We start from the raw sequence: 25,520 nt of genomic DNA, 5'->3' as shown, positions 1-25,520 counted from the left end.
GGATGCCAAGAAGTTTGTATGGAAGAATATCGTCACATGATTAGGAGTCCCTCATACCTTCATCTCAGAAAATGACCTTCAATTTGATAGCAAATCTTTCAAGAGATACTGTGGTGACTTGAGAATTACTAATAGATACTCTACTCCAGCTTATCCCCAAGGGAATGGATAAGCCAAGGCTGTTAACAAGGTCAAAGTGAATGGACTCAAGAAAATGTTGGATGATGCGAAGGGAAAATGGGTAAAAGAGCTGTCACATGTCCTCTAGACATACCGGACCACACCTCGCAAGTCAACCAAGGAGACTCCATTTTCAATGACTTATGGAGCTGAGGCTGTTATTCCCTTAAAGGCTGGCTTCCCAACATTAAGAACCAGCTCATTCAATCCGATCACTAACAATGGGCAACTGGAGAAGAGATTAGACTTAATTGAAGAGAGAAGGGAAAATGTAATGGTCCAATTGGCGTACTACCAACACAAGCTCAAGCAAGGTTATGACACCTCGTGGGCTTCAAAGCATCAGTTGCAATTATGGGGCGCGTAAAATGGCATTCCCATAAGTGTGAACCAGAGAAATAAATGGTTTTGTCTCTTGAAAATCAAAACCCCATTTTTTCTCCTCGGATGAGAGAGAAAAACTGGAAATTTGAGGGCTTATTATAGGAATAAGGGCCCAAAATTATATATTAAGCCTTGAGCCTTATTCGAAGACGAGAGAATGTTCGAGAAGGGGGAAATAATTATGAGGGGTTCAAATTTCTAAAGTTTCATAAGCAAGAAGCGAATGAAGAGTAGTCCGAGGAGGAACTCCTCCTTAGAAATGGTAAACACAGCTCAAATATGTATTCCAAACGATCAAGGCAAACTTCCAGTAGACTCCAGCGACAAGGACATGCATCATACATGTACAAGAGCAATGAGAACTCATAAATATTTAAGGAAAAGCTACTACCACCGTATTAAATGCACTGCAGCTACTTTTTTTTGCCACATTTATGTGAAGAAGACCTTTAAACAGTGCAATCTTGGCTACCACGACTCATAGAAAGCCAAAGAAAGTGACTGATGGAACAGGCACTCAAGTAAGAGCTCAGATGATCAACAAGTGTAGGATCAAGATGGTTCGAAGGGAGCTATATAATGAGAGAGACTCTCCATGAGTGAAGGATAGGAAAAATAAAGAGAGAATACTGTAACAATCAAAGTTGCACTTATAATTAATTTTACTGATTCATAATAAAAATTGGCATCCTTGGATAGGGAATTCGTTCAGTCCTATGTGCTTTATTTTTGCTTAATCATCTTCTAAATCCATACTAGCCATTGTTAAGTTCATTAGGGCCTAGTTCTTTAACCTACTCTCTACAAATTTATTATATTGAAGCATTGATAAATCAGTTAACCCATAGCTGGAAAAATGAAGTGATTGACCATTGTTTTAACTCGAAAGAGGCAGCAGTGATAAAAAGCATTTCACTCAGCTCTTCACCCCAGCTAGAGAAGCTCATATTGCCATTCACCCCAACTGGACACTACTCTATGAAGTTGGGCTACAGATTTCTCTATAAGGGAAGTAGTGTGCAGTCACCATTAAGCCACACCTCTTCATAGCCCGTGGGGTGGTGGCAAATTTATGGAGAATGGAGGTCCAAAACAAAGTAAAAAAATTTGTATGGCACTGTTGTAGAGAAGCACTTCCAACGAAAGCCAATTTATGCAAAAGGAAAATTGTTTCAACGAGGTGTGTGACAGGTGCAAGATGCACACTGAAGCCTGTTCACATGCTTTTTTTTCTTTTTCCCTCTGATGTGCAGGTGGCTTAGGCCTTGGATTCTCAGTGGCAATGGCTGTTAGCAATGCAGGGGCAGACTGCGAGGGAGATTTTCAAGCAAGCTTTTGAGGAAAACAAGGATGCTGCTTTATTGACATTCATGAGCTAGGCACTATGGAATAGAAGGAATCAGATTCGGACCAACCAGAACGCTTGTCCACTAAACCAGATACTAAATATCTCTAAGGAGTGCAAGAATGAATTTCAACTTCTTAATCCAGGCATACCGAGGTAGCAACACAGGAATCATATGAGATGGAAACCTCCAACGGATGATTTTCTCAAGGTAAACTACGATGGAGCAATCTTCCAAGACCAATACAAAGCAGGTATAGGAGTGGTTATTCGGAACTCAATGGGCACAGTCATGGCTTCCCTCTCACAGCAAATATCACTACCAACCACAATTGCCCAAGTTGCAGCACTGGCAGCGCGAAGAGCCATTGAATTTGCAATGGAATTAGGCGTCACCTGAGTTATCATAGAGGGTGATTCAAAAACTATCTGCAAGGAGCTCTCAAACCCGAGTCCATCCCTTTCTCTTCATGGGCTTCTAATCCAGGACGCACAACAGTTAACTCTTGCTTTCACAGACATTAGTTTTTCCCATTTATGTCATCAAGGAAATATTGTAGCCCACAGTCTAGCTAGGAGGGCAATTTTGAATTAAAATCTAAATGTCTGGATAGAAGAAGTGCCACTAGATATTCTTCATTTTGTTCAAGTTGATTTAATAGCCTTGTCTGATTAAAGTTGATGTCTTGCTTCTCCAAACAAAAAAAAACAAAAAACAAAAAAAAAAAAAAATGAAGAAGACTATTTGTTACCAATTTATTGTTATACATGTGATGTGAAGGGAAAAAAACAGACAAACCAAAAAACATAAAAATTTCCATATCTTTGCAATTTAAATAGTTTTGACGTTTGAGCATAACTAAAATTCTTTACATACTTCAAATTTAAATTTCGCTAATGATACCATTCCCATAAAAGAACCAAAATAATAATAATAATAATAATTACAAAATCTAAATGTTATGAACCATGTCAAGTTATTAGCCTTCTTAAGTGCATAAATCCATTTTGTATTTAAAATAATAATAACGATAGATTATATGGAAAGATAAACTAAATATAAAATAAAACCTTTAAAAATAAACATTACAATTTAAGTAAAAAAGAGCCAGTAAATATTTTATAAGAATTATACCTCAACTACTCAACATTGGTAATAGATTTAGCACTACAAATATTCATACTTGCAAATTGTAACTCAAGTTGGCTAATTTCATCAATATTTTCATCCACAATACAATATTTTAATATAACGTAAATGTATCATGAAAGCAAATCAAAGTTTATCAATAAAGAGTTAAAAATGTATAATTTATATGACTCTATGAATAAATTAAAATAACTTCAAATCCATATAACCAACTTTTAGTGCTCAACATAGCTTCCACGTTCTTAGGCAAAAGACGTGATCGATATAGGGTAAGAATTTTTTTTCCTATGCTAAAACTTGATTCAGATGCATTTTTTTCCCTGAGCTCATGAGATCTCATGCCATTAAAGAGAGTTCTTGAAACCGGTTGTAATGTTCTTTCCACCAAGGGAGAACTTCCAACTTTGGATTTTGCTTTTTGCTAAGTCTAGGCTCTTCTAAATACATGTTCAATTGAGATTTTTTTTTTTTTTTTTTTAAATTGGCACTACGACAACTTTCATAATGCTCAAATTCCTAATCATTAAAAAAATTGCAATTTTTTTTTTGAGTCACTATTGAATTATTTTGTTTTGTTTACTGTTTGTCACTTTGCAAGAAATAAAACTAAAAAGTAATAGAAATTTTGTATTTAAGTAGTCATCCACTTTCTTTTCTGTTGCTAAAAGTATAATAAGGGGCATTTGGTTTGCCTTGATGTGTTTTTAATGTGATACACATTACAATAATGTAACATTAAAGTTTTTGGTTTATTTTATTTTTTCTAACAGTACTATAATTTAAAATTACAAAATATCACATTATCTTAATCTCATCACCTTCTAAACAATGTAATGTTGTATTATTGTATTAATATTACATTAATGTAAGATTCAATAACGTAATATTATAGCGTAATGTAACATTACAGCGAACCAAACGTCCGCTAAGTAGTTGTTCTCTTGAAAAGTTATATCTCCTTCTTTACAACAAGGCCCTCATATATTAGCCTTTAGCATTTGGTTGGTTTTAATATATTTACTAAATCAATTGGAATGCTATTGGATAACTTTTGCAGCACAAAGGGCTGAAGTTTTACAACAAAAATCTACGCAATAGAAACCTGAAATTAGGAAGTGTTTTACAGCAAAATCCAGCTAGCACATGCAATAAAATCCAGCTAGCAATTGTCTCAATTTTCAACACTCCCCTTAGATGACCACTCGCAAAGAATATGTCTCCTTAAAACCTTGCCAATGAAAAATCTAATGGAAAAAAAATTAGTGACGAAAAAAAAGAGTACAATATTCTTGTGAACCTTTAAATGCCTTTGAATTGTCTCATTAAAACCTTGCAAAGAAAAACTTGATGAGAAAAAAACCTTAGCAAAGGAAAAAAAGTACAATCAGCGCATGTCATGTTGAACTTTTACTCCCCTCATGAGCACTTGGAATAATTTTCATTATGTGCATCAAATAAGTAAATAACTATGTGAGAATTACAAAATTAGAAATAACATGATAAAAATAAAGTTGTCTGATGTATCACATCCAAATTGAGAGTAACGCTATAGGCACTAGAGAAATCACAAAATTTTTCACACCCATCTCACAAGTACTTACATCACCTGAGCCCCACTGCCATATAGATGCAACATGGGTATCAACAATTTTAGGATTACAAAATATTTTACAATTTTTTTGCCACAATTATGACTTGGGAGATTGTAATTAATGAAGAAAAAATAATAGGTCTATATGTAATCAATAGTTAATCATTCACAGTCTGTCACGTCAGAATTATGGCAAAATAGTTGTGGAATAATTTGTGGTCTTAAAAAAAAAAAAAAAAATTGTGGGTACGTGTAGTAATAGGGGTGTATGTAATATTATCCATTTTTTGTCATGGGAGGAGTGTCTAACTACAAGATGGGAGACTGATGTCATGAGTAACTGCAATTAAAATAACTGATCCAAAGAAAACTGTGAGAAACAATGGTATTAGTCAGCATGTGAATAGCAATTTGTGCACCAACTTCAACTCTTATGGCAATACCAATATAAGCCCAGGGGCATAGTCAGGAATAATTACTTAAGGGGGCCGAGTTGTAGTAGAGATATACTAAAATATAATTCAACCAATTTTCATGTGATTCAAACCACGAAAATTGAAAACTACGACGATAATTTTTCGGTCCTTTTTATGGATACTCTATGTTTCTAGGTTGACATGGACCTGTTATGAGATAAGCAGGTCAAATTTCATCTTGTTCGTTGATAGGGAATTCATATATTTATTTACATGATCCTGGATCATGGTCTATCCCTTTAGATTGAATTCTTGAACATTTGGAGGGACGCTTATCAAACATTCAAGTATCAACATTTGTTTCTACAAATTACCTAAGTTTTGAATGACATACAACTTTTTCTTAAAAAATGCAATAATTGTTTGTCGTTTGCTCATTATTTGGCACCTAATTTCAATCCCCCAAAAAAAATTAATTCAAAAAATGATAAACTAACTTGAAAGACAGATATAATAAATTATCATATAAAATTCATTCTTACATAGTCTCATGGCCCTCACCCCACCCAAACCCACTCAAGAGACAAACAACACAAAAGCCAAAAAGGCTGAGTCATAGAGTCAGTGGGTCAAGAATAAAGAATCCAATAACAGTAAACACAAAAAGATAAAGTCAAATAAATATAAATTGCTTTATTGGCAAAAGATATCACATACACATACTTGATATTTCTATTATGCTATTTAGTATTTAGTTCAGTTCTAGAGAAAAAGAGAGAGAACTGAGATGAGAATGACTGAATGAAATACCTTGAGGAATTGAGGTGAGGGCTTTAGGATTTGAGGTTGAGTGATGAAATTCCTAAAACCTTTATTTATCTATTTTAAAATCAGGACCCTCTAGAGTTTTCAAGATAACTCTATCATAAAATCCTATTTATCCATTTTAAAATGAGGATAACACATCATCAACATATTTAAATAAATGTTAACTATCAAAATTTTGAAATTTGCCAAAGCAACAGGTCACCCGATGGAAAGGGACTTGGGCTAACAAGATTCCGGTCTTGGGTTTGAGTGTCCCCCCACCCCCACTGCGTTGGTACTCATCTTTAGGAGCAGCTTGTGTCCAGTGCCAGTGATCATTGGACACGTTGCGATGCGGACACGTGTCCAAGGCTGGACACGTGTTCGCATCTAACAGCTCCAGTGGCCAGAATCCGAACCCCTCATCTTTTTCACAGTTGCCTCGGGCATATAGGGGTTGTCCCATTCCCCGTACACTTTTTTGTTTACCCAAAAAAAAGTTGATATCTATTTTAATTATTAGTGATATGACAAAATCTAAATTATTTTTTCATCTCAAATGAACAGATAAGTTTTAGAAACACATAGGGGTATCTTAAGAATTTTAGAGGATTGTAATCACCACCCTTAGTTACGAGAGGAGACATAATTCAGAAAATTTAAATCTAAAATCCTCAATGAAGAATCTTGTAATCCAATTGCTTGATATTTCCATTGAAGATGATCAAAATTTTAAGGTTCAAATCTCTCTTGCCCCACTATTGAAATATCAAAAAAAAAAAAAAAAACTACACTCACTAACATTTATAAATTTTGTATCTTTAAAAGTGCATTATTAATTTATTATAGAAGGCAAAACAAACATAAACCTAGGCATTTAAAACAAGAAATAATTGCCAGTGATCTTAGGAATAATACAAATTTTATTGTATAAATCTTATAAATTGATGTTTCACCTATATAATTGATGTGATACCAATCACATTTATTGTCACGACAATATATAAGTTCTTGTAGTAAATATAGTCTTGTAGTAAATATAGTAATAACTTTGAGAGAGCAAATAAATTTTTTACCATTCCAAAAAAAAAAAAAATCAGACATTCATATGTTATGTTTTTCAAGTCCACCAATTTACATTTATTATCACATCAATTTGTAAAAATTATGTACTAAAATCTGTAGTATCTTGTGCTACTTCCTTTTCCTTGGTGCAAATCATAATATCACGACTTCACGAGACATTTGCTTGGCATTCTGAAGAGCAAAGGCAGTACTGTCCCATAAAGATCTTTTTCTCCCCAATCTCACCAATTACAAATCGAAACGAAGATCCAATAAGTTGTGATTAATTAATTTTTCAGCATTAGCAAGCAAGGATAATAATAGGCACAAACGCAAGCAATTTAGGATATTTCAATGACAAACCCCAAATGATGGATCAAACTGGAGAAGATCGTCTATCGTAAGAGCTTCCATCTCACCACAATCCCACTGATTAGACCGAACAGCATTATCATGGTTGGAAATTAGAATAATTCCTATGTCAAAGGAAAAGGAATTGGTACTGCACAAGGTTGTTTAGGCTGTAAATTTCGTTAATTTGCTTCAAGATTTTATGATTTGGTTATGAAAATTTGAAAAAAGCATTTTGTTTAAAGGTAAAGTGGGTGGGAATGATAAAGATGCTAGTGCCCGAGAAGTATAACAGGAATTAAACATTCTCATTGTCGTGTACATGATGACATATAAGTGGAGCAATTTACAAGGATCTTCATTACATGATGCCAAAAGTACAGAAACTAAAGCATTTCTAAGATCCTCAAAGATTTGAGCAAAGATTGCAACCCAGATCCTATTTCACTTTCTTAGAGTTGAAGCATAATCAGACTCTAACCAAGGTTTAAGTTACCTGAAATTCAATACGTGCTGTGTCTCCAATTTTCTCCTACTCCAACATACCCCTGCAACCTCACAGGACAGAAAACCAATAAAATCCACTTGGGTGAAAACCAGAGTTCAAAATCAATTCCAGCTCAAACTCATTCAATTAAAGTATAACCAAGCAGCAGGCAGAGGGAGAAAACAACAGCTTCATTAACTGTCCACAACAATTCGAATTCCCTCATGATTGCACCTTAACAAAGTGACTGCAAAACTAATCATACTTCTCTCTCCATGAGTACACAAGAAAGAAAACCCAAGAAAGTGCCAACGCAATATGCCCAAAAACCTGCCTTGGCCAATCAAAAGCAAGATCCTCAAGCTTCATCCCAACATATACTCTCCAAACAGCCATGGAGATGTGAAGAAACACACATCCCCTGGCAAAAAAACTCTGAAACTCTCTGTCCTGAACAAAACCCATCATGAACAAAAGGGACCCTATTGCAAATAAAAGCAAACCCGAGAAGGAATCGGAGGTTCCAATTAGTAACTGATCATGGGGTGTTGATCCTTGAAGCTTAATCGCGGTCTCAAGGCCATGGCCAAACACATAGACCTCATGGGAGTAAAACATCATTAAAGCTCCACAAGTCAGAGCAATCCCAGAATGGAGAATACATATCAATAAAAAACCAGATGATCCCATTGATAATAAAAAATTTATAAAAAAAATTCAAATTTAACTTTCTTCTCCTATAATAAGGTTAGCTCCAATCTCAATTCAACAATGGCTCAACAACATCAAAATCCTTTTGAACCACAACTTTCAATGCAGAGTCATAAGAAAAGCAGAAAAACCCAAAACCCTACTCTTTACTGTGAATAATTGATCAAAGTCAATACCAACCTATGAATCCAATTCTAAAATTAATAGGAATACAAATAAAGCATTGATCAGAACCCAATCTTAGATTTTACTGTACAATTCTAAAAACCCAAAGAACCTATTGACCAAAACCACATATTTGCTTCTCCTATCAATTTAACAACAGGCTTATCAAAAAAAAAAAGACTAAAACCACATAAACCCAAACCTCGATATTCAATACTCAGTACAAAGAAACAAAAAAGACAGTAATTAGAGAGAGAAGAAAACCGTGGATCCAAAACCCAATAGCTGAGGCAATGAAGGGAGATGAAGCTGGAAAGGGTTTATAACAAGTGGTAGTTCTTTTTTGGGAGGAGAAAGAAAAGAGCAGAGAGATAAGAGTGCAGTGTGCACTAGCATTAAGGAGGTTTTAGTCTTGGAGGGTTTTTATTTATTTAATTATTTATATATTGGGGTTTTGGATTTTAGAGATGTGGTGACTGGTGAGGATGAATAATAAGGTGGACGTTGGAAATAAATGCCTTAAATGGCATAGAGATTGCTTCCTTCTCCATATCCTAAAACCATGCAAAATAGTGCCATGCTTTTCTGGTGACTTCCGGTTTCCTGCTTCTTCTGCTAAGCGATTGCACATCTTGTGGTCACACACTTATTCACTTAGATAATAGAATAGGATAGAGTAAAAATTTAATCTTGTAAAAAAAAAAGGTCTAAAATATATATATATATATATCTCAATTTAGGATTAAAAAAAAAAAAGGAAGGATAACAGTTAAGAAATCATTATTAAAGTGTGTTCATTTTCATTTCTTTCTTTTCTTTTCTTCTATAACTCAATTTATTGTCCACTAGTTAGACAAAGAGATGGATAATAACTTTAATGCGGGTCAAAAAGGTAAAGGGCTATCTTTAGGATGAAATTTATACTTATCTTTAATTGACCTTTGCTATTCTTCTCCTTCTGTTGAGCTACTAAACATTAAAATATCCCCCTATAAATTTTGAATGCTTATCCGAATTTCACTCTTGCTAATTTATTTATGGGAGAAGATATAATAAGGATATTATATATAGGTTATCTCAATTGTTCAAACAATTTTGAATAATTCTACCATTACAAATTATTTATTAATATTTTATATTTTACAATATTTTTATAAAATATTGATGTAGTCAATTTCTTATTGATTTTCATCTTGGCGCACAATTAATATCACTTTTTCATTTATTAATAATTACTCACAACATTAGCTGTTTGTGATTATTCAACAATTTTATAAAATATGATGCTAGAAAGTTTTTAATTTTGGATTAAATCAGTGAAATAAAATTATCTATATTTATATCTTTACTTTAAGTTTTAGTCAGTTTTGTATCATGTAAGAAATGCTTAGATATTAAATGCTTTTAATTACAACAAAAATTAACTGTTACACATATAATTGACAGATTACATTATATTGTGAAGGGGATACGGCACCATTGATTTCAAATCTCCATTAATACATTCATTGCAAGAAGAAGAAGAAGTTATTGATATCTTGATGTGAAATTGCAAATTGCATATTGTCAACAAAATTTGCTTAATGGACTCCATTTGATTATGAATTTTCTTCTTAATGCTTCTCATGTTTAGTTTAATTGCATATTGGTTGAGTCCAAATTTTCTGTCTCACTTTTCCTACTACACTCTATACTCCACCAATAAATACTTACCATGTGTTCACATAATTAATTAAATGCTACTATTAATTAATACTAACTGTAGTATTAATAAGTCAATAATGATAATATATAATTAATTAGGTGAACACATGGCAAGCATTTATTGGTGGAGTATAAAGTGGGACAGAAGATTTGAACTCATATTGGAAGGCGTCAAAGAAGACTAAAAAAAAAAAAATCAATGCCATCATGTGTTTATCCCTTAATTTTTTAAGTTCCACACCAAATTCAGAGTTGCTTTCCATTTCTTCCAAAGGACTTTTTTTCCTTTTTTAAATTTCAATATTGCCTTTTTATTCTATGCTGATCTTAGCTTGATATTTCTTGATCTAATGTTGATGGTGCAAAGCAATAATGGGATATTTTATTTCAAACAAAGTAGCTGTACTGTTTTGCTCTGTGCGGCAAATCAATGACAAAGTATCTTATTATATCCTATAGATTAAGATCTCCACAGAGGCCGACATCATTGTGTAGTCTCCCACACAGCTGTTTAGGGATAGGGATTGGGATTCTTCTTTTAATAATAATAATAATTTTAAAAAGCCAAAAAAAAAAAAAAAAAGTTGAGCTACAGAGGGAGTAATTTTCACAGTATGATCTGTAAAGAGGGTCAAAGAAGTTACCTAATTATAATAATGAAGAGAGCAAATAAGGCTTTCTACCTTCAATACAGGGGAAATGGCTAAGCTTGCCTTTGTTTGAGTTTATAAGTTCTTTTCTAAAATCTTAACTCAATAACTTAAAACCTTATAGATGAATGAGCACCCCTCTCCTATAAATCAATGTTTTTTTTTTTTTTTTTTGACAGTAGAGATAGAAATATTATTATTCAAAGAGTATTAAAATACAAGGCTATCTCCATGCCCAAGTAATAAAATGTTTTACTAAAGAGAAATATTATGTTTGCAATATTTTTATAACAAAATTAAGGTGAAAATTTGTTACTAGTTGGTGAATAAAAAAATAATTTTAGTGGTAGACCAGATTAGAACAAACAATAATTTGCCATCTAAAATTTTACTAAAACGCTAACTTTTTTTTTTTTTTATATAGAAAAACGCTAACTACTCACTTATTAACCACATGAAATTTCCACTTTTTTTCTCATGGAATTTACTAACTTACTGTTTAATTAATTTATTAAAAATTATATTTTAATATTAAAATGTTCCAACAACTATCACGTCACATACAACTATTTGTATCTAAAAATGAAAAATTATCCAATAAAATTTAGTCAATAGAAGTCCGATGCTAGCATTTTTAGTTTTTTGCTCTGTTGAGGTTGTAACCAAGTCATTCCACAATGAATCCACATGATTTACGTGACCTTAAAAATAAAACAGATTATTTTCTTCGATTGAATCTCTAATGGGAATTTCGTGACACGTAATTAGAAAAAATTCATATTTTCAATTTAGATTTATCAACATATAAGACTGCCGACCAAGACAAAAAGTCCATAAAACAAAATAGAACAAAAAAAAAAAAAAAAAAAAGAAAGAAAGAGGAATTGATAATCCATCCCCTGGTCTGGGCTTGTTAGAAATTAATCTGCAAACTTTAAATGAAATCGTTGGAGTTGTATTTAAAGACTCATTTTTTTATTTCATTTTAATCCAAATTTAAGAAAGTTAAAATACAGTAATTGAACAAATTTTGTGCAACTACTATTAATTTGGATAAAATCTTAACAGTTTCATTTTAATATAAATTTTAAGCAACCATCAAATGTAACAATTGAAAAATTTTGTACTAATTGCGATGAGGTCCCCACCCCAATAAAATGGGCCCTTAACATTAAGTCAAACCAAAAATCTTTAAAAAAAAATTTTCCAAATTCAATGATAACTTGTTTCTCAAAAAATAAAATAAAAATTCAATGATAACTTCAATAATAGACATAACTACTTTTTAACATGTGTAATACTCTAGAAAGTTTGACAAAAAAAAATTCATATATGATACATAATTTATTAATGTCAATAAATAAATAAATAAGCAAACTAACATGCGCATTAATACTCTAGAAAGTTTGATAAAATAATATTCATATATGATACATAATTTATTAATTTCAATAAGTAAATAAAAAAAATCAAATTAAAGAAGTAGAAAAGAACATATCTTATTTAATTAGATTGAGTTGAGAGAATATCAAACTTAATTTAACCATAATACAGAAAATGTTTGGTTGCTTTATCTAAAAGAACAAGAAGTTTTAATTAGATTAAACTAATATACTTTAGCATTATTTGCAACTCTAAAGATAAATAAATAAATAAAAACTGGCTAAAAAAAAACTTTTGGTCCTTAAAATTTGGAGTTCTTTTCATTTTGATCCTTTAAGTTTCAAAATTTTTATTTTAGTCATTCATGTTTGATTATGGTTTCATATTGAAAGAAAAAGTTAATACAAAATAGAATAAAATATAAAGGTCAAAATAAAAAAATAAAAAAATAAATTTCTAGTATAAAGGGCCAAAATAAAGACAATTTCAAATTTTAAGGGCCAAAAGTATACTTTAATCTAATAAAAAAAAATATCAGAAGGGTAATTTTGGAAAAATGTGAGTTTTAAAAATTTTATGTGATCATGTTAAAAAAAGTCAACAAAAAGTCAAATGACTTTCAATTTATATGATATAGATAGATAGATATATATATAAATTAGGCGAAAATGCAAATTGTTCCCCTAAAGTTTAGGAGTATTTGAATTTTACACCCTAAAATTTTAAATTTTGAATTTTGTTCCCGGAAGTTCTATTTTATTTGCATTAACAATCCCTCCATCCATATTTTACATTAAGTATCTCATAAGTTTGCCAATCATATTTAGTTTGTCCAATAAAATGATGTCATAATTTTTTTTTTTTTTTGAAGACATAATTTGTTGTTATTAGACTTTACTTAAACAGTATTTTACTTCTTGCTATTTGACTGCACCTAAACAATTCATTCATTTGTTTTTTTTTTTTTTTTTTTAAAGTAAGTACTTTTTTTTTATTAGTTTGATTTGTAAATTATGAGAAAAGTACTACAATATTTGACATTAAAAAAAATGCAAATATTTCAAAAAATAATTCTAGTGATGTAGCGTCAACATCTAATGCCAATATCCCAATTTTTTATAATTCTTAAACAAAATTTCATAAAACACTTTGATTATGAAAGATGATTTTGTAAAAAAACTCTTTAATTTTTGAAAGGGATATTATTACTAAATTTAATACATAATCAATCATAGATGTTTTTTAGAATTTAAAAGAACATTGAGTTTGAGTTCCATTTTAATAGATGGTTTAGTTGGAATATAGTAATAAAAATTATTTTTTTGTCGTTTCTTCTATAGATATTTTGCTAATATCTGATAGACACTACTTTGGATTCGCATGAAATTTCTTTTATTCATGTCCACTAATTCAAATTCTAGTTCTTTCCTGACTCCTGACATGGACTAGTCAAGGAAAGAGAAGGAAGTAAACTAAGGCGAATGGATCAAAGGCTTCACACTCAATTTTGGATTTACATGCCGGAGTCTAGGCTTAGATTGGAGTTCAACATCTTTGGAATTTAAATTTGAGAATGATGGTTTTAGAAACGGACACATTGTTAGCTGTACGATATTGGCTAAGAATAAATTTGTTTCATTTCCCCCATAACTATTTTACTTGTTTATTATATTTATAGGCACTTGTTGGAGAGACCATGGAAAGTCTCAATGAAAAAATTGTACGTGCATAGATCTAGAATTATAGAAATTGTTGATTTTTGTTTTGAGAAATTGGTATTGGTTATTTTTCTTTTTAATTTTTTATGTACAAAATTATCTGATTTAAAAAAACTAATATTTTTGTTTGTGTGTAAGTATGATTATATTATCTTCTACCTTCTACTTGATATTTTTGTTTTATGTACTCAAACTATTATATAAAAGTATATAATATTTTAATGATAAATCATTACTTAATAAAAATAAAGAATAAAGTACACTTTTGGCCCTCTAAAATTTGGATGGATTTCATTTTGGCCATTCATGTTAGATTTCGTTTTTATATTGGTCCTACTGTTTTTTGTTACTAATTTGATCATGAAATTTCTCCATTCGACAACATTTTATAATTAGTATTTCATGAAAGAATAAAACATGAAGGACACTTGATAGTAACATTAATGAAAATAGACAGTATGGTGAATATGAAAATAGAATCAAATATGAATAGTCAAAATGTAATTCCCAAACTTTAAAGACCAACAATGTACATTGGTAAAAAAAAGGGGAAAAAAGTGTTCTCTAAGTAACATAACCAAATGCAATTTCATTCTAACAAAATTATTTTTTAAAATGAATTTTGGCAGTACACTAAACTTTATTTCATAGCAAAATGTATTTTGTCAAAATCCATTTTACTAGAAATCATTCAAAAATCTAAACAAGAAAACGACTTGTTCGAGAAAACTAGTCAACGTTCAATCAATATCAATCAACAAACGCTAACGCTTGATTGAAGAGAGAGAAGGAGATAAGTTAATGCTAGGAGTGTTCTTTCTCAAATGAAATTTATTTGAGTCTTTTATTTTTTAGATAAGCATAGTGGGGAGAGAGGAGCTAGAGTGCAAACCACAAACACAAGACATTACAAAGAATGTCATTACCACTAAACTACCACTTTTTTTATTTAATGACATAAGAAAACTTCGCTCATTTTAGTTACACAAAGCATGCAGCATAACAATCTCACTGGCAATCAAACTCTTATGGGTAATTGAACCCACCCACCAAAACCAATTACCAAGTAACCCAGGAGCTTCTCACCCCTAATGGACTAAGCAATTTATCTTCATGCCACTAAACTATCACTTGAACCCCATTTGTGAGTCTATTGAGTATGTAACATTTTGGAAAATATTTTCCGCTCTTTGAAAGCAAAAGACATATTTCACTCTAATGGGCTTTTGTCTATCGAAATAAATGTGGATAAGTCTCACATTTTCCGGCTGGTATAGCACCAAAGAACTACCAATAACATGAAAATGAAAAGTCTATTGTCCGGGGAAAACAACTCATTGTTTAAGGCTACTGAAAATGGCAGAGCAGCTTATATGACAATTATTTGTAGTAAAGGTATTTACAACAAAAATGGATATTTATCAACATTTTTCTAAAACAAAATTAGAGCCACTGTTGTCCTCAACCATCCTGCAAGAATCTAACCACAATTTCCTAACCCGTGATGTATAATTTGAATGAAAGAAAGAAAAATCAAAAGATGACAATTTCTTAAGCGCCCCACCGCCCCCAACCCTCCCACCCCCCCCCCCCCCCTTTCTCTCTCTTCTCTCTATTAAAAAAAAAAGAACTAAAATGAATTGTTATCTCTACTACCAGCAATAACTTTACGATGACGCTTCTGACCAGATCTCCTCTCTCCTTTTCGCCTATTGCTCTTCTTCACTGGAGACCTTACAATTGGAATAGAACGAGGCAAAGGTGGTGGATGACGGATAACTGAACCAACTGGACGAGGCCTGGGTGGGGGCTTTGTTACACCTTTGTGGTAATCCTGTATGTCAAAATTTTCACACTGAGCATATACAAAAGAGAATCTAAATATTTTTTTCTCAAGGAAAAAAGGGGGGGTGGTGGATCTATTTTTATCTACATGTTTTTAACCAGTTTCAAATGCAGACACTAGAATGCAACTAGGAACATTCAACTTTCCAACATTTTCTGGGGAAGAGAAATTCCTCCTGTGGCAGCATTATGGGAAATGGACGTTAAAGATTTAAATGCTATAAACACCAAAAGAATGACAAATTAAATAAGATAGAAGTGGAAAAAACCTTCCCCATCCTGACAATTTTTTCTCCACACTCCCATAATATAGGACCAGCTGCACCTTAACTACCCAGTGAGAGGAAACTGGGGAAGAAAGCAGAGAAAACTACGATTCCTCTAGCAAGGAAAAAAAACATAATAACATAAATATGTATGTGCATCTGCCTGTGTCTGTGTCTGACCCAATGGCATGTTCTCATGCAAATTACACCACTTTAAGAAAAGTGGTACCAATCAATGTGTTAACAGTATGTCCTACTCTTTATCTTGAGTACAAACTTAGATCAAATAGCTTTCTATTGAGAAATAAATGCAAATTTCACTTAAGCTAAAATGCTCTAAAAAAAAATTTCCCTGCATCCATATGGCAATAAGTAAATGCTAACCTGTATCACAAAGTTACGTCTTTCACAATCCTCGAACATATTGATGCTCCAACTAACTTTTGACATTATTTTGTCTCTAACAGTGGAAAAGCTTAACTGATCCCTAGGAGTAAAACGATCAACTTCATTGAACCATAGACAGGTAAATAGATTTGTGATGGGAATGTGCTCCTTTAGAATGACACAACCTTCAGGAACATCTGGAAAAACATGTACAATTGCAAGAATAAAATATGTTCATGTATAAATATCTTCAAAGTTATTCCTGCAAACATGAATGCATGAAACCTACCACTAGTAATCGGAAGCTTAGACTCATTATATGCTGTTAAATTCTCCTCCCTTCTATAAAAATCGATCTGGTAGTCAATGGAGGCATTGTCGAATTTCCCAGCATTTTTATTAGCTTCAGCCTCTACAAACACATCATAGCGTTTATAGTGTCTTGAGATGGCGATATTAGCATTTTCACGCCACAAGAACCTGGCAACATATTAAAAAAATATTAAATGATTTCCTTTGAGCTCAGATAATCATGTCCCTTCCTCCACTCATGAACATCAATGCCATTAGATTCTTCAGAAAATAAAGCAGGTGATCAAGATGAAATCTACAATTACATTACTTGCATCGGTAAACAATATTGACAATATCTACAATTATCTATCTGAAATTAAGAAATAATAATTTCTTGAATATCAAAATTAATAAAATTTTGAGAGAAATAAAGCTATTGACTAGGTAAATATCCAATTACACTACTTGGGTCAAAGATCATTCTTGGAAACATATCAAATATGGTGAAACTCTCTGATGCCTGTTTTACCCTATAAATGTCATAGCCATTAAGAAATCACCTACGTAGAGGTTTCCACATACCAAGAGCATAAAAGGTAAACACAAACAGACGACAGGATGTACCTCTCAAGAATTTGATATGGATCCACAACAAGCTGGAGCTTTCCATCAATCCATATAGAGTAACGCACATTGGGGAAGATCCTATGCAATAGAAGCTTTGGTACCTGTCACAAGTACATACAGGATCAACATCTAATAGACCTAAGGACTCAAAAGATTTCTAATTTCTTCATCACAATTTTTCCCCATAATAGATTGCAGGGGTAACTAATATAAAAAATGAAATGCAGATAATATATATATTTTTTTTTTTTGATAATTAACGAAAAATTTTATTAATAAAAACAAACTAAGTACACCAGGGGTGCACTCAGGGAGAATTACAAACAGCTCTCAAACTACAATGCTCAACCAAATCTAAAAGAGAAGAACAAGGACAAGGATGAAAAGCACACTTCAATCTAAGCAGATAATCTAATGAAATGCAATGCAAATAATCTAAGCGTGTATTCCATCACAGAAAAAGGAAGTTTAGAGGCAGAGCCCCTCATTTGCTCTCCAGACCACCCCAAGGAAAAAAAAAAAAGGGAGATTGAAGAAAAATATATGCAACCTTACCTGTGGGCTCACAGGATTCTTCGGTTATTTACTTTGCACTTTTTCCCCCTTTGAGCCAGCATTGACCCCATGGCATATGTTGTAAAGTTCGATTTTGTTATTAGTAAAACCTACAACTAATTTCACATTTTTGCTTCTTTTCATGGATTTATAGTAGTAAAACAGGAATTTTTTATTATTATTTAATGGGAGAGAGCGAAAGATTTTACCTTCCTGAATATTTAATAGAAGCTTGGAAGTGGAACTGGGGAAGTGAATAATTTAAATTTAATTGAAATAGGTAAATTTAAGAGCTTGAGAAAACTGAAACCATTGTTTCTCACTTTTGAGAGAATTTGACGGGAAGTAAGGTTGGGGCTGACTTAACTAAATTCAAATAAAAAATTACTTTGTTTTGTCAAACGTTAAACATATTAAATCCTTACTTTTGGGAAATAACATAAAATAAAATAAAATAAAGGTATTAACGACACAACAAAAGTTGGACCACCTTCAGGTGGAGAGTCATATCAAACAATATAGTTGGCATGCATGTGTATATACATGCCTAAAATCATGCACAAACACACAACCCAAAATCCTTCTGTGGTGAAGTGTAAAAAAAAGTAAAAAATAAAACAAACAAACAATTTTTTTAAACGCTATTATACAACAAGTAGGATGATGATGATGATGATGATGAAAGACTGAAAAAGAAGAACTGTTGATTTTTAACTGACCATGTCATCCCCCAAGATTTGCTACAATATAAAGGCCACCACAATATAACCCTTGCATATTGAAGTTTAATTGAACTAAAACAGTTAAAAGCCCTAGTACACAAGAATACAAGTTCAAAAATTACAAAAATCAAGGAACTCCAAACAAAAGAACAATTAACATCCAGAATAGTCCTAAGTCAATCAAACAACAATCCAAGAAACAGAGTTTCACTTGAAGCAATGAGGCTTCAATTCCTTCAAACATCCTAGAATTGCGCTTCCCCTAAATACGATACATCAAACATAATGGAATAGCATTCAACAAATCAGAGCTTTGATGACTCTTGAAGTCACCTCTGCAACAAGCTAAGAGATCTTATTGGCATGACCAAAGAGACAGAAAATAAGGAAAAGACCATAAACCGAAGTTCCCTAGATATGACACTACACATGCTGCCACTAATAAAGGCCCAAATTGCTATGATGGTGTCCTACTATGCAGATTGTAGTTGATCCTATGCTTTTACGAAGCAGTTTTTTTTTTTTTTTTTTTTTTTTTTTTAAAGAGAATTTTACGAAGCAGTTGATCCTCTGCCACAGTCATTATACAAATTTTCACTTGACAAAGTGATACTTAAGATCAAAGTTTAAAGTTCTATTATAACAGAGAGCTACTGAATAAGGAACATATAACCCATGAACCCCCAGTTTCTTAAACAAATTTTGCACAAAAAGGTCATATACTCCATATAGGCCTTTTTTCTTTTTTCAAATAGATAATTTACACATGCATCCAATGAGTTTGGACCAGAAAGCTCACATATACTTCAGATTCTTATCTGAGAATTTTCATTGCCAAGGAATGATAAGACCAGGCTCTTTTAATTGAATATTCAATCACAAAAGGACCACAATTAAAGTACACACTCCATAGCCAAAATTAGCTTCAGCACTAAATCTAAAAGCATCAATCTTATTTTGTCAAGATACCAAATTTCATGTAGATCTATTGGCTAGGAGATCCTGCATGCAATGCGAAGGCCCAAGGAGGGGCCAGGGAAACAAAGGACAACACTAGACAAGGGAAAAAAGAATTTAACTGCTGTGCTGCCAGAAAAAAAATTACATAACCTTTCCATTCAAAATACTACCACAAGTCCTACTACTCCTAAGTATAGTTTGAAAGCATTATAGTTGCTGTAAACTCAACTTCCCAGAACTTCCTCATTCCTCAGATATCATGATAAAACAAAAGTCCACTTTTAAAATAATATTCCTCAAATAGTAGTAGTAGTAATAGTAGTAGTAGTAAATGACTATCTATGAATATTTTTGTTTAGTTGACTTAAGTCATCTAAATAAGACAAGACTTTTAATAAATCATAATTTTAAAAATACACATGGATGCTTATTTGAGCTGCCACAAAGTGGGTTGAAGGAACTTCTCACCAATTGATCGGAAGGAAAATACTGTCATTCACTTGAAAATACTGTCATTCAGGTTAAACAACTTGATGACAAGGTTATGCCATCATCAACCATCAACTTAAAATGTAAACACAAGAAGGCCCCAGCATTTTCTATCTGAACCTCTAGACTTAAGAAAAGTTAAACCCTCTGAGTATAAAGTTTCCCTATGTGCCTTCGAAGATAATTCATAGAAGTAACTGTTCTGTATTTGTACAATCTTAATATCTTATCATTCCTAAATAGAACTCTTAACCTCACCAATGACGAACCCAACCTGATCTATATTCAACTTCTCAATTCACCTGCAAATCTTGGCATATACATTTCCCACCATTCTTTTACCTAAGCAGTTAAACTTTATATTTATTGCTTTCATCTGATAAAAGTTTTCATTTTGCTTGTCTAGTAGATACTAGTCTCTCACGCTTCATACAAAAATATTTACACTATACGAACGTCATCATTCGTCAACCAAGTCCGTATAGAAAATGGCCCATTTTTCTACAAGTTCTCCAAGAAATTCTTTTTCCTTAGCCTTTGAACTCAAATATATATATATATATATATAAACAGCTCCAAGTAACATTGATTTTTTTCTATAGAACCGTTATAGAAATGGTTTCAGTGCTCACAAGTCAACTTCCAAGTTTTTCCACTGAAACCCCCTTGGCCTTGCCAAGATACAGATTCTGGGCCTAATGTCTTCTTGACTTCCTTCCACTATATATTGTACATAGAATCATATCTGACCATGTAAAGTCCTAACTACTTCAATTTTAATCCGTTAGCAAATTCAAATTTCCGGCACTTCATCAGCAAATAATTTCAAGGACTTTTTTTTTTTTTTTTTTTGGTATAGATGTTGATTAGGTATTTGAAGGCCCCAATAATGCAAATTATCAACTAATGTATTGTTAAAAGCATAATTAGTATGGCAAAATCAAATTAAATTATGAAAAAACTTACTAGAAGTAGTAGATGAAATTTAGAGCAAATTGTTACGTTATACACATATCATCTTCACATTCACCAAGATAAATTTATTTTATGAAGTATCCAATCAAAAACTTGTCATGAAGAGAGAGAGAGAGAGAAGAATAATATGATGATTTCCATTCTGAAATAATAATAAAAATTTATGACTATGCTTTCTTTTTCCCTACAATTTTCATGACTATGCTTTGTAATAACTATTTCAAGACATCACCATCCAATGCTTGAAAGAACTCATCAAAGACATTTGCCTCTATGCATTTTTGTATCTGATAGAGATTTGAAAATAGTAATACCAATACTAATACAACTCAGGCAACCTATCTGTACTTTGAGCATTAGTTACAACATAAAGAATCACTTTGGTCAGTATCAATATATTCAGATTTATGGTGTAAAGGCAAAACAAAGATATAATGATTACTAAATTAGCATATGCTTGCGCATTGGTATAACAGGTTAGGAAGATGTAGAACAAAAGTTAACTGGAAAATAAACATGTAAACATGCATTTTCTACTTTACCCTTGAATATAAAAGAATTAATTCATATGCAATCTTTTTCTTTTATATATGTTTCATGTCATGCAATCTCCCTCTCTCCAAATGTGGTTAGAACATAATAAGCTCCATACACAAAATAGGAAAATGAAAGGATAATCTAAAACTTAATTGAATGCTCAAAGTTACCGATTTCAAAAGGTGGGGTGGGGGGGGGGGGGGGGGTGTGGAACATGATTGATATAAGCTAAAATTTGATATAGGATCAAAAACAAGAAGCAAATCTACTGGTTTAAAAACCAAAAAAAAAAAACCAAACAAACAAACAACAACATACTGACCTTTCCATTACGTCTTGGATCACTGTATGGAATATTACGAACAACAATGATTCTCCAAAATCCAAACTTCTTACTGCTGTCCAAGTCAGTAGAATTCTTCATAACAGCTTCTGTCCTTTCATCAATAAACATATAAAAAGGAATATTTTTCCTTGCTGCTTCACTAATGTTCCTGGGCTGTTGGATATTGTCATAGTTTCCTAGCAAAGGTGCAATCATGAGGACAAGCAAATTATATGTATAAAATTAAAAAAGTCTTTATAGAATGGCTCATGCTCAGTAGTACCAAAAATGGCTGATGCAACAATAACCTCATGGAACTGCTCCAGCTCCATAAGATCAGCTTCATCAATATCAAATCCACTTTGGTCACCAGGTTTGCTTCCTTTAACAAATCTGATCAAAACAATATGCACCAGCAGAAAAGGAAGAAAATCAGATGCATTTAGCTGAAAGAATAAAAACAAAAACATTAATATTCTTTACAAGCTATTGTGGACAATGAAGATCATACATAAGCAAAATGCAACAATAAGAACCAAACTTAAACCTACCCACAGTGCACTGTCATTGACTCTTTTATATCAAACGATTCATTCCTCTGCTTCATAGAAGGATATCCACCAAAGTCAGAGCCTCCATGAGTCTCAGTTTTAATAGGATTTTCATCATGAACATATGTCAAATTCCGAAGCACTGGTGATTTTGATGGAGAGCTCGGCATGCTAGCTATAGCGTCCTCAACAGGAAGGTAACATACTTCACATGCTGAAAAGAAAATGAGAAAGAACACAATCAACAACACTTTACCAGAACAAATTAGATGGGGACAGTAGTTGATATATTCATGTTAAGATATTAAAGACTTATTTAATATTAGAAAGTGTATGGTTACAAAAAAGTATGTTGCTCATAATATTTAGAAGAAACACTCAAACTTACGGCGTGGTCCGATCTTTTTACTACCAGGAGGCGGGGGAGGAGGAAGTGTAAAATTTTCACATTGATGGCCCAATCGAGGGGTAGACCTTATAACATCTCTAAGTGTTGTAATAGTAGCAGGAGGAGGAATTGACAGGGATCTGCTTTGATCATTTCCTCCCGAAGAGTTCTGTCCATAAGAATTTTTATCCCCAAGGCTATTTTCTACTTCCAGTGGATTTGAAAATACAGGAAAATCTGACCGATAAGGCGTCATGCTTCCGATATGTAAAGAGATGTTTGATTCTGGAGCATCATCAAACAATTCAGAAGAACAGCTAAAAAGAAAAACAAAGGAAATAAGTAGCACAATGAAAAACCTAAATAGAAAGTTAACCGGATCCTGAAACTCATAGCAATGGTGAGTGTGCCTATCGAGTCATCTCTTGATTGAAATTGTAAAATAATGATAATAATAATAAAAAGGACTATTTTGAACTCAACAAACCATGGTAAACAATAACTAGTAGTTCCCAATCATAAATAGCAGTGACAATAATTCCAATTCTACATCATAACAACTCACAATCAAGGGGAAAAAAAAGGTATGGGGATAGAAACAGACCTTTATTAACTGTAAAGGAACCAAATACAAAAACCAAAAGAGCAAGGACAACCAAGAGGAGCATTGCAACCCTCCTTCGACCAACATATCGACAAATAAAGGGAAGAAGCCTTTCCTTCTCCCTTGAACTAGAAAGAAGCATCTTTGGAGGCTTTCGCACAAGTACCGGTGATGCCTGAGTAGCCTGCAAGAAACCATTCTGAAACTGTTGTTGCAGAGAACCATAACTCGAAGTACGTAAACCCAATGACCCTCCAGTCATTGTACCTTCACTTCCACAAGTTTTGGTCTCATCTCCTATCTATTTTATAAACCCCTCTCATTCACAAATCCTGAAATTGTCTTCCAAAGTTAACTACCAAAATGCTAAGACCAAGTCCAACTTCAGTACCAATCCCACCACCAAATACTCTACCAAATCACTAAGCAAATCTCCAAATGTATGACCTCACATTCACAAACCCACAATTCTTTACATTCAAAAACACCAATTCCCGAACTTTATTCCTAATGCACAAAGTTACTACAATATGAATCCTAAAAAATCAGACCCACTTCACAGTTTCCACTAAACTTTCAAATATTACAATCTCATACACCAATGTGATCCAATTCTAAAGAATAAAATATTTACAAGAATAAAAAAATTCCAACTTGGATCAAATTGGAACCTGCAAATCCCAAATAAGAATCAGAATCCAAAACTTCTTTCGAAATTCAAATCTATCTCCAAAATCCAAATCCTAACAGATCAATGCCTACACAAAAACTTTTTTTCCTAAAAAAAACCAAAAACCCAATAATGAGAAACAGAGATTCAAAGAAAAAAGAAAAGACTTACCTCTATGCCAATGCGCCTCAAATTCCAAAACCCAAATCAAAATCCCAAACTTTAAGTGTTTATATGAACTGGGTTTTTCTATTGTGATCGAATTCAAGAGTTTCTGTTCCGAAAAAATTCTTAGAGAAACTCTTTGTTACGTGGGATTGGCTTTCGCGGTTCTCTCTCTATGCCCCTCTCTCTCTCACAATGTGAAAAGTTTTTAATATCTTATCTCTTTTTTCAAAAACAAAAAAACAAAACAAACTTTGAATTTTGATTTTTGAAAACTTTAAGAAACGTAAAATCATAGAACTCTGAATACTATGCAATTTAAATATTGGTATTTTTTAACAAAAAGTTAGAAATAAAAAACTGATATTTAATCAATAAAAGTTTTTTAATTAAAGATTTCGTAATTACCACTTTTTTTTTTTTTGGTAACAATTACTTACTAAAAATTTGAAACTAATTCTTTTTTTTTTTTTGAAGAATCAAATTTTTGTTTAAAAAAAAAAAGTTTAACAGGTTGGCTAATAGTCATGATAGCACGTCACAATTGTATGATATCATTTGATATTTCTTTAAATGAACTTTATTTCATGTCGCATAGAAACTATATGGTAATTGGTTTGTTTTAAGTTTTTTTTATTTTTTTTATTTTTAGTTTATTGATTAATAAGAAGACTAATTTGGGACAGCATCAAAGCAAGCAACCGATAAGTCTATTATATAATGATATGATGATTAGTTGTTGTAGCTAGATGGTAAGAAGGACAGTGTTCAATTTATAGTTTATGAGGAATTGTGTTACTATAAATAAAAAGAGGAAGGTTTTTTTTTTCCCAAAATTCAAAAAAAAAAATTAGAAAGAAATTCAAAACAAGAATTGTTGGCTTTATAATTCGTGAAAGTTTGGTTGTTTTTTGAGAAAGATGTTGGAAAAGCTTAGGATTGTTTGATAGGAGAATTTTTATTTTTGTTTTCAAAATAGTATGAAAACATTTTTTTTTTAAATTGAAATTAAAACTAGTTTTCAGATAATAATGTTTTACTTTATAAGTGTTT

At 32.2% G+C, this 25,520-nt stretch overlaps 2 protein-coding genes across 3 annotated transcripts; both read right to left on the bottom strand.

Moving 5' to 3' along the window:
* Positions 1-7,565: 7,565 nt before the first annotated feature.
* LOC111982923 (uncharacterized) lies at positions 7,566-9,317 on the bottom strand. The gene has a single exon (XM_024014545.2). It carries the CDS (start codon positions 8,464-8,466, stop codon positions 8,032-8,034), a length of 435 nt encoding a protein of 144 aa, XP_023870313.1. The 5' UTR covers positions 8,467-9,317; the 3' UTR covers positions 7,566-8,031.
* A 6,408-nt stretch (positions 9,318-15,725) lies between these two features.
* LOC111982919 (probable hexosyltransferase MUCI70) lies at positions 15,726-24,743 on the bottom strand. 2 transcript variants are annotated; one of them, XM_065768864.1, is made up of 10 exons: positions 24,474-24,743; positions 23,633-23,816; positions 23,029-23,313; positions 22,641-22,854; positions 22,373-22,482; positions 22,087-22,286; positions 17,524-17,627; positions 16,895-17,085; positions 16,603-16,802; positions 15,726-15,941 (listed from the first exon to the last, which is right to left on the bottom strand). In XM_065768864.1, exons 2-10 carry the CDS (start codon positions 23,772-23,774, stop codon positions 15,738-15,740), a joined length of 1,650 nt encoding a protein of 549 aa, XP_065624936.1. In that variant the 5' UTR covers positions 23,775-23,816; positions 24,474-24,743; the 3' UTR covers positions 15,726-15,737. The 2 variants fall into 2 exon arrangements, with proteins under 2 accessions (XP_065624936.1, XP_023870308.1); XM_024014540.2 differs by having other exon boundaries at positions 23,633-24,303; positions 24,474-24,742.
* Between the last annotated feature and the right edge of the window lie 777 nt (positions 24,744-25,520).

This window comes from Quercus suber, unplaced genomic scaffold (genome assembly GCF_002906115.3).
Source record: "Quercus suber isolate HL8 unplaced genomic scaffold, Cork oak 2.0 scaffold_27, whole genome shotgun sequence".
NCBI classification, from domain to species: Eukaryota; Viridiplantae; Streptophyta; class Magnoliopsida; order Fagales; family Fagaceae; genus Quercus; species Quercus suber.
This window is presented reverse-complemented; position numbering and strand designations above follow the sequence as displayed.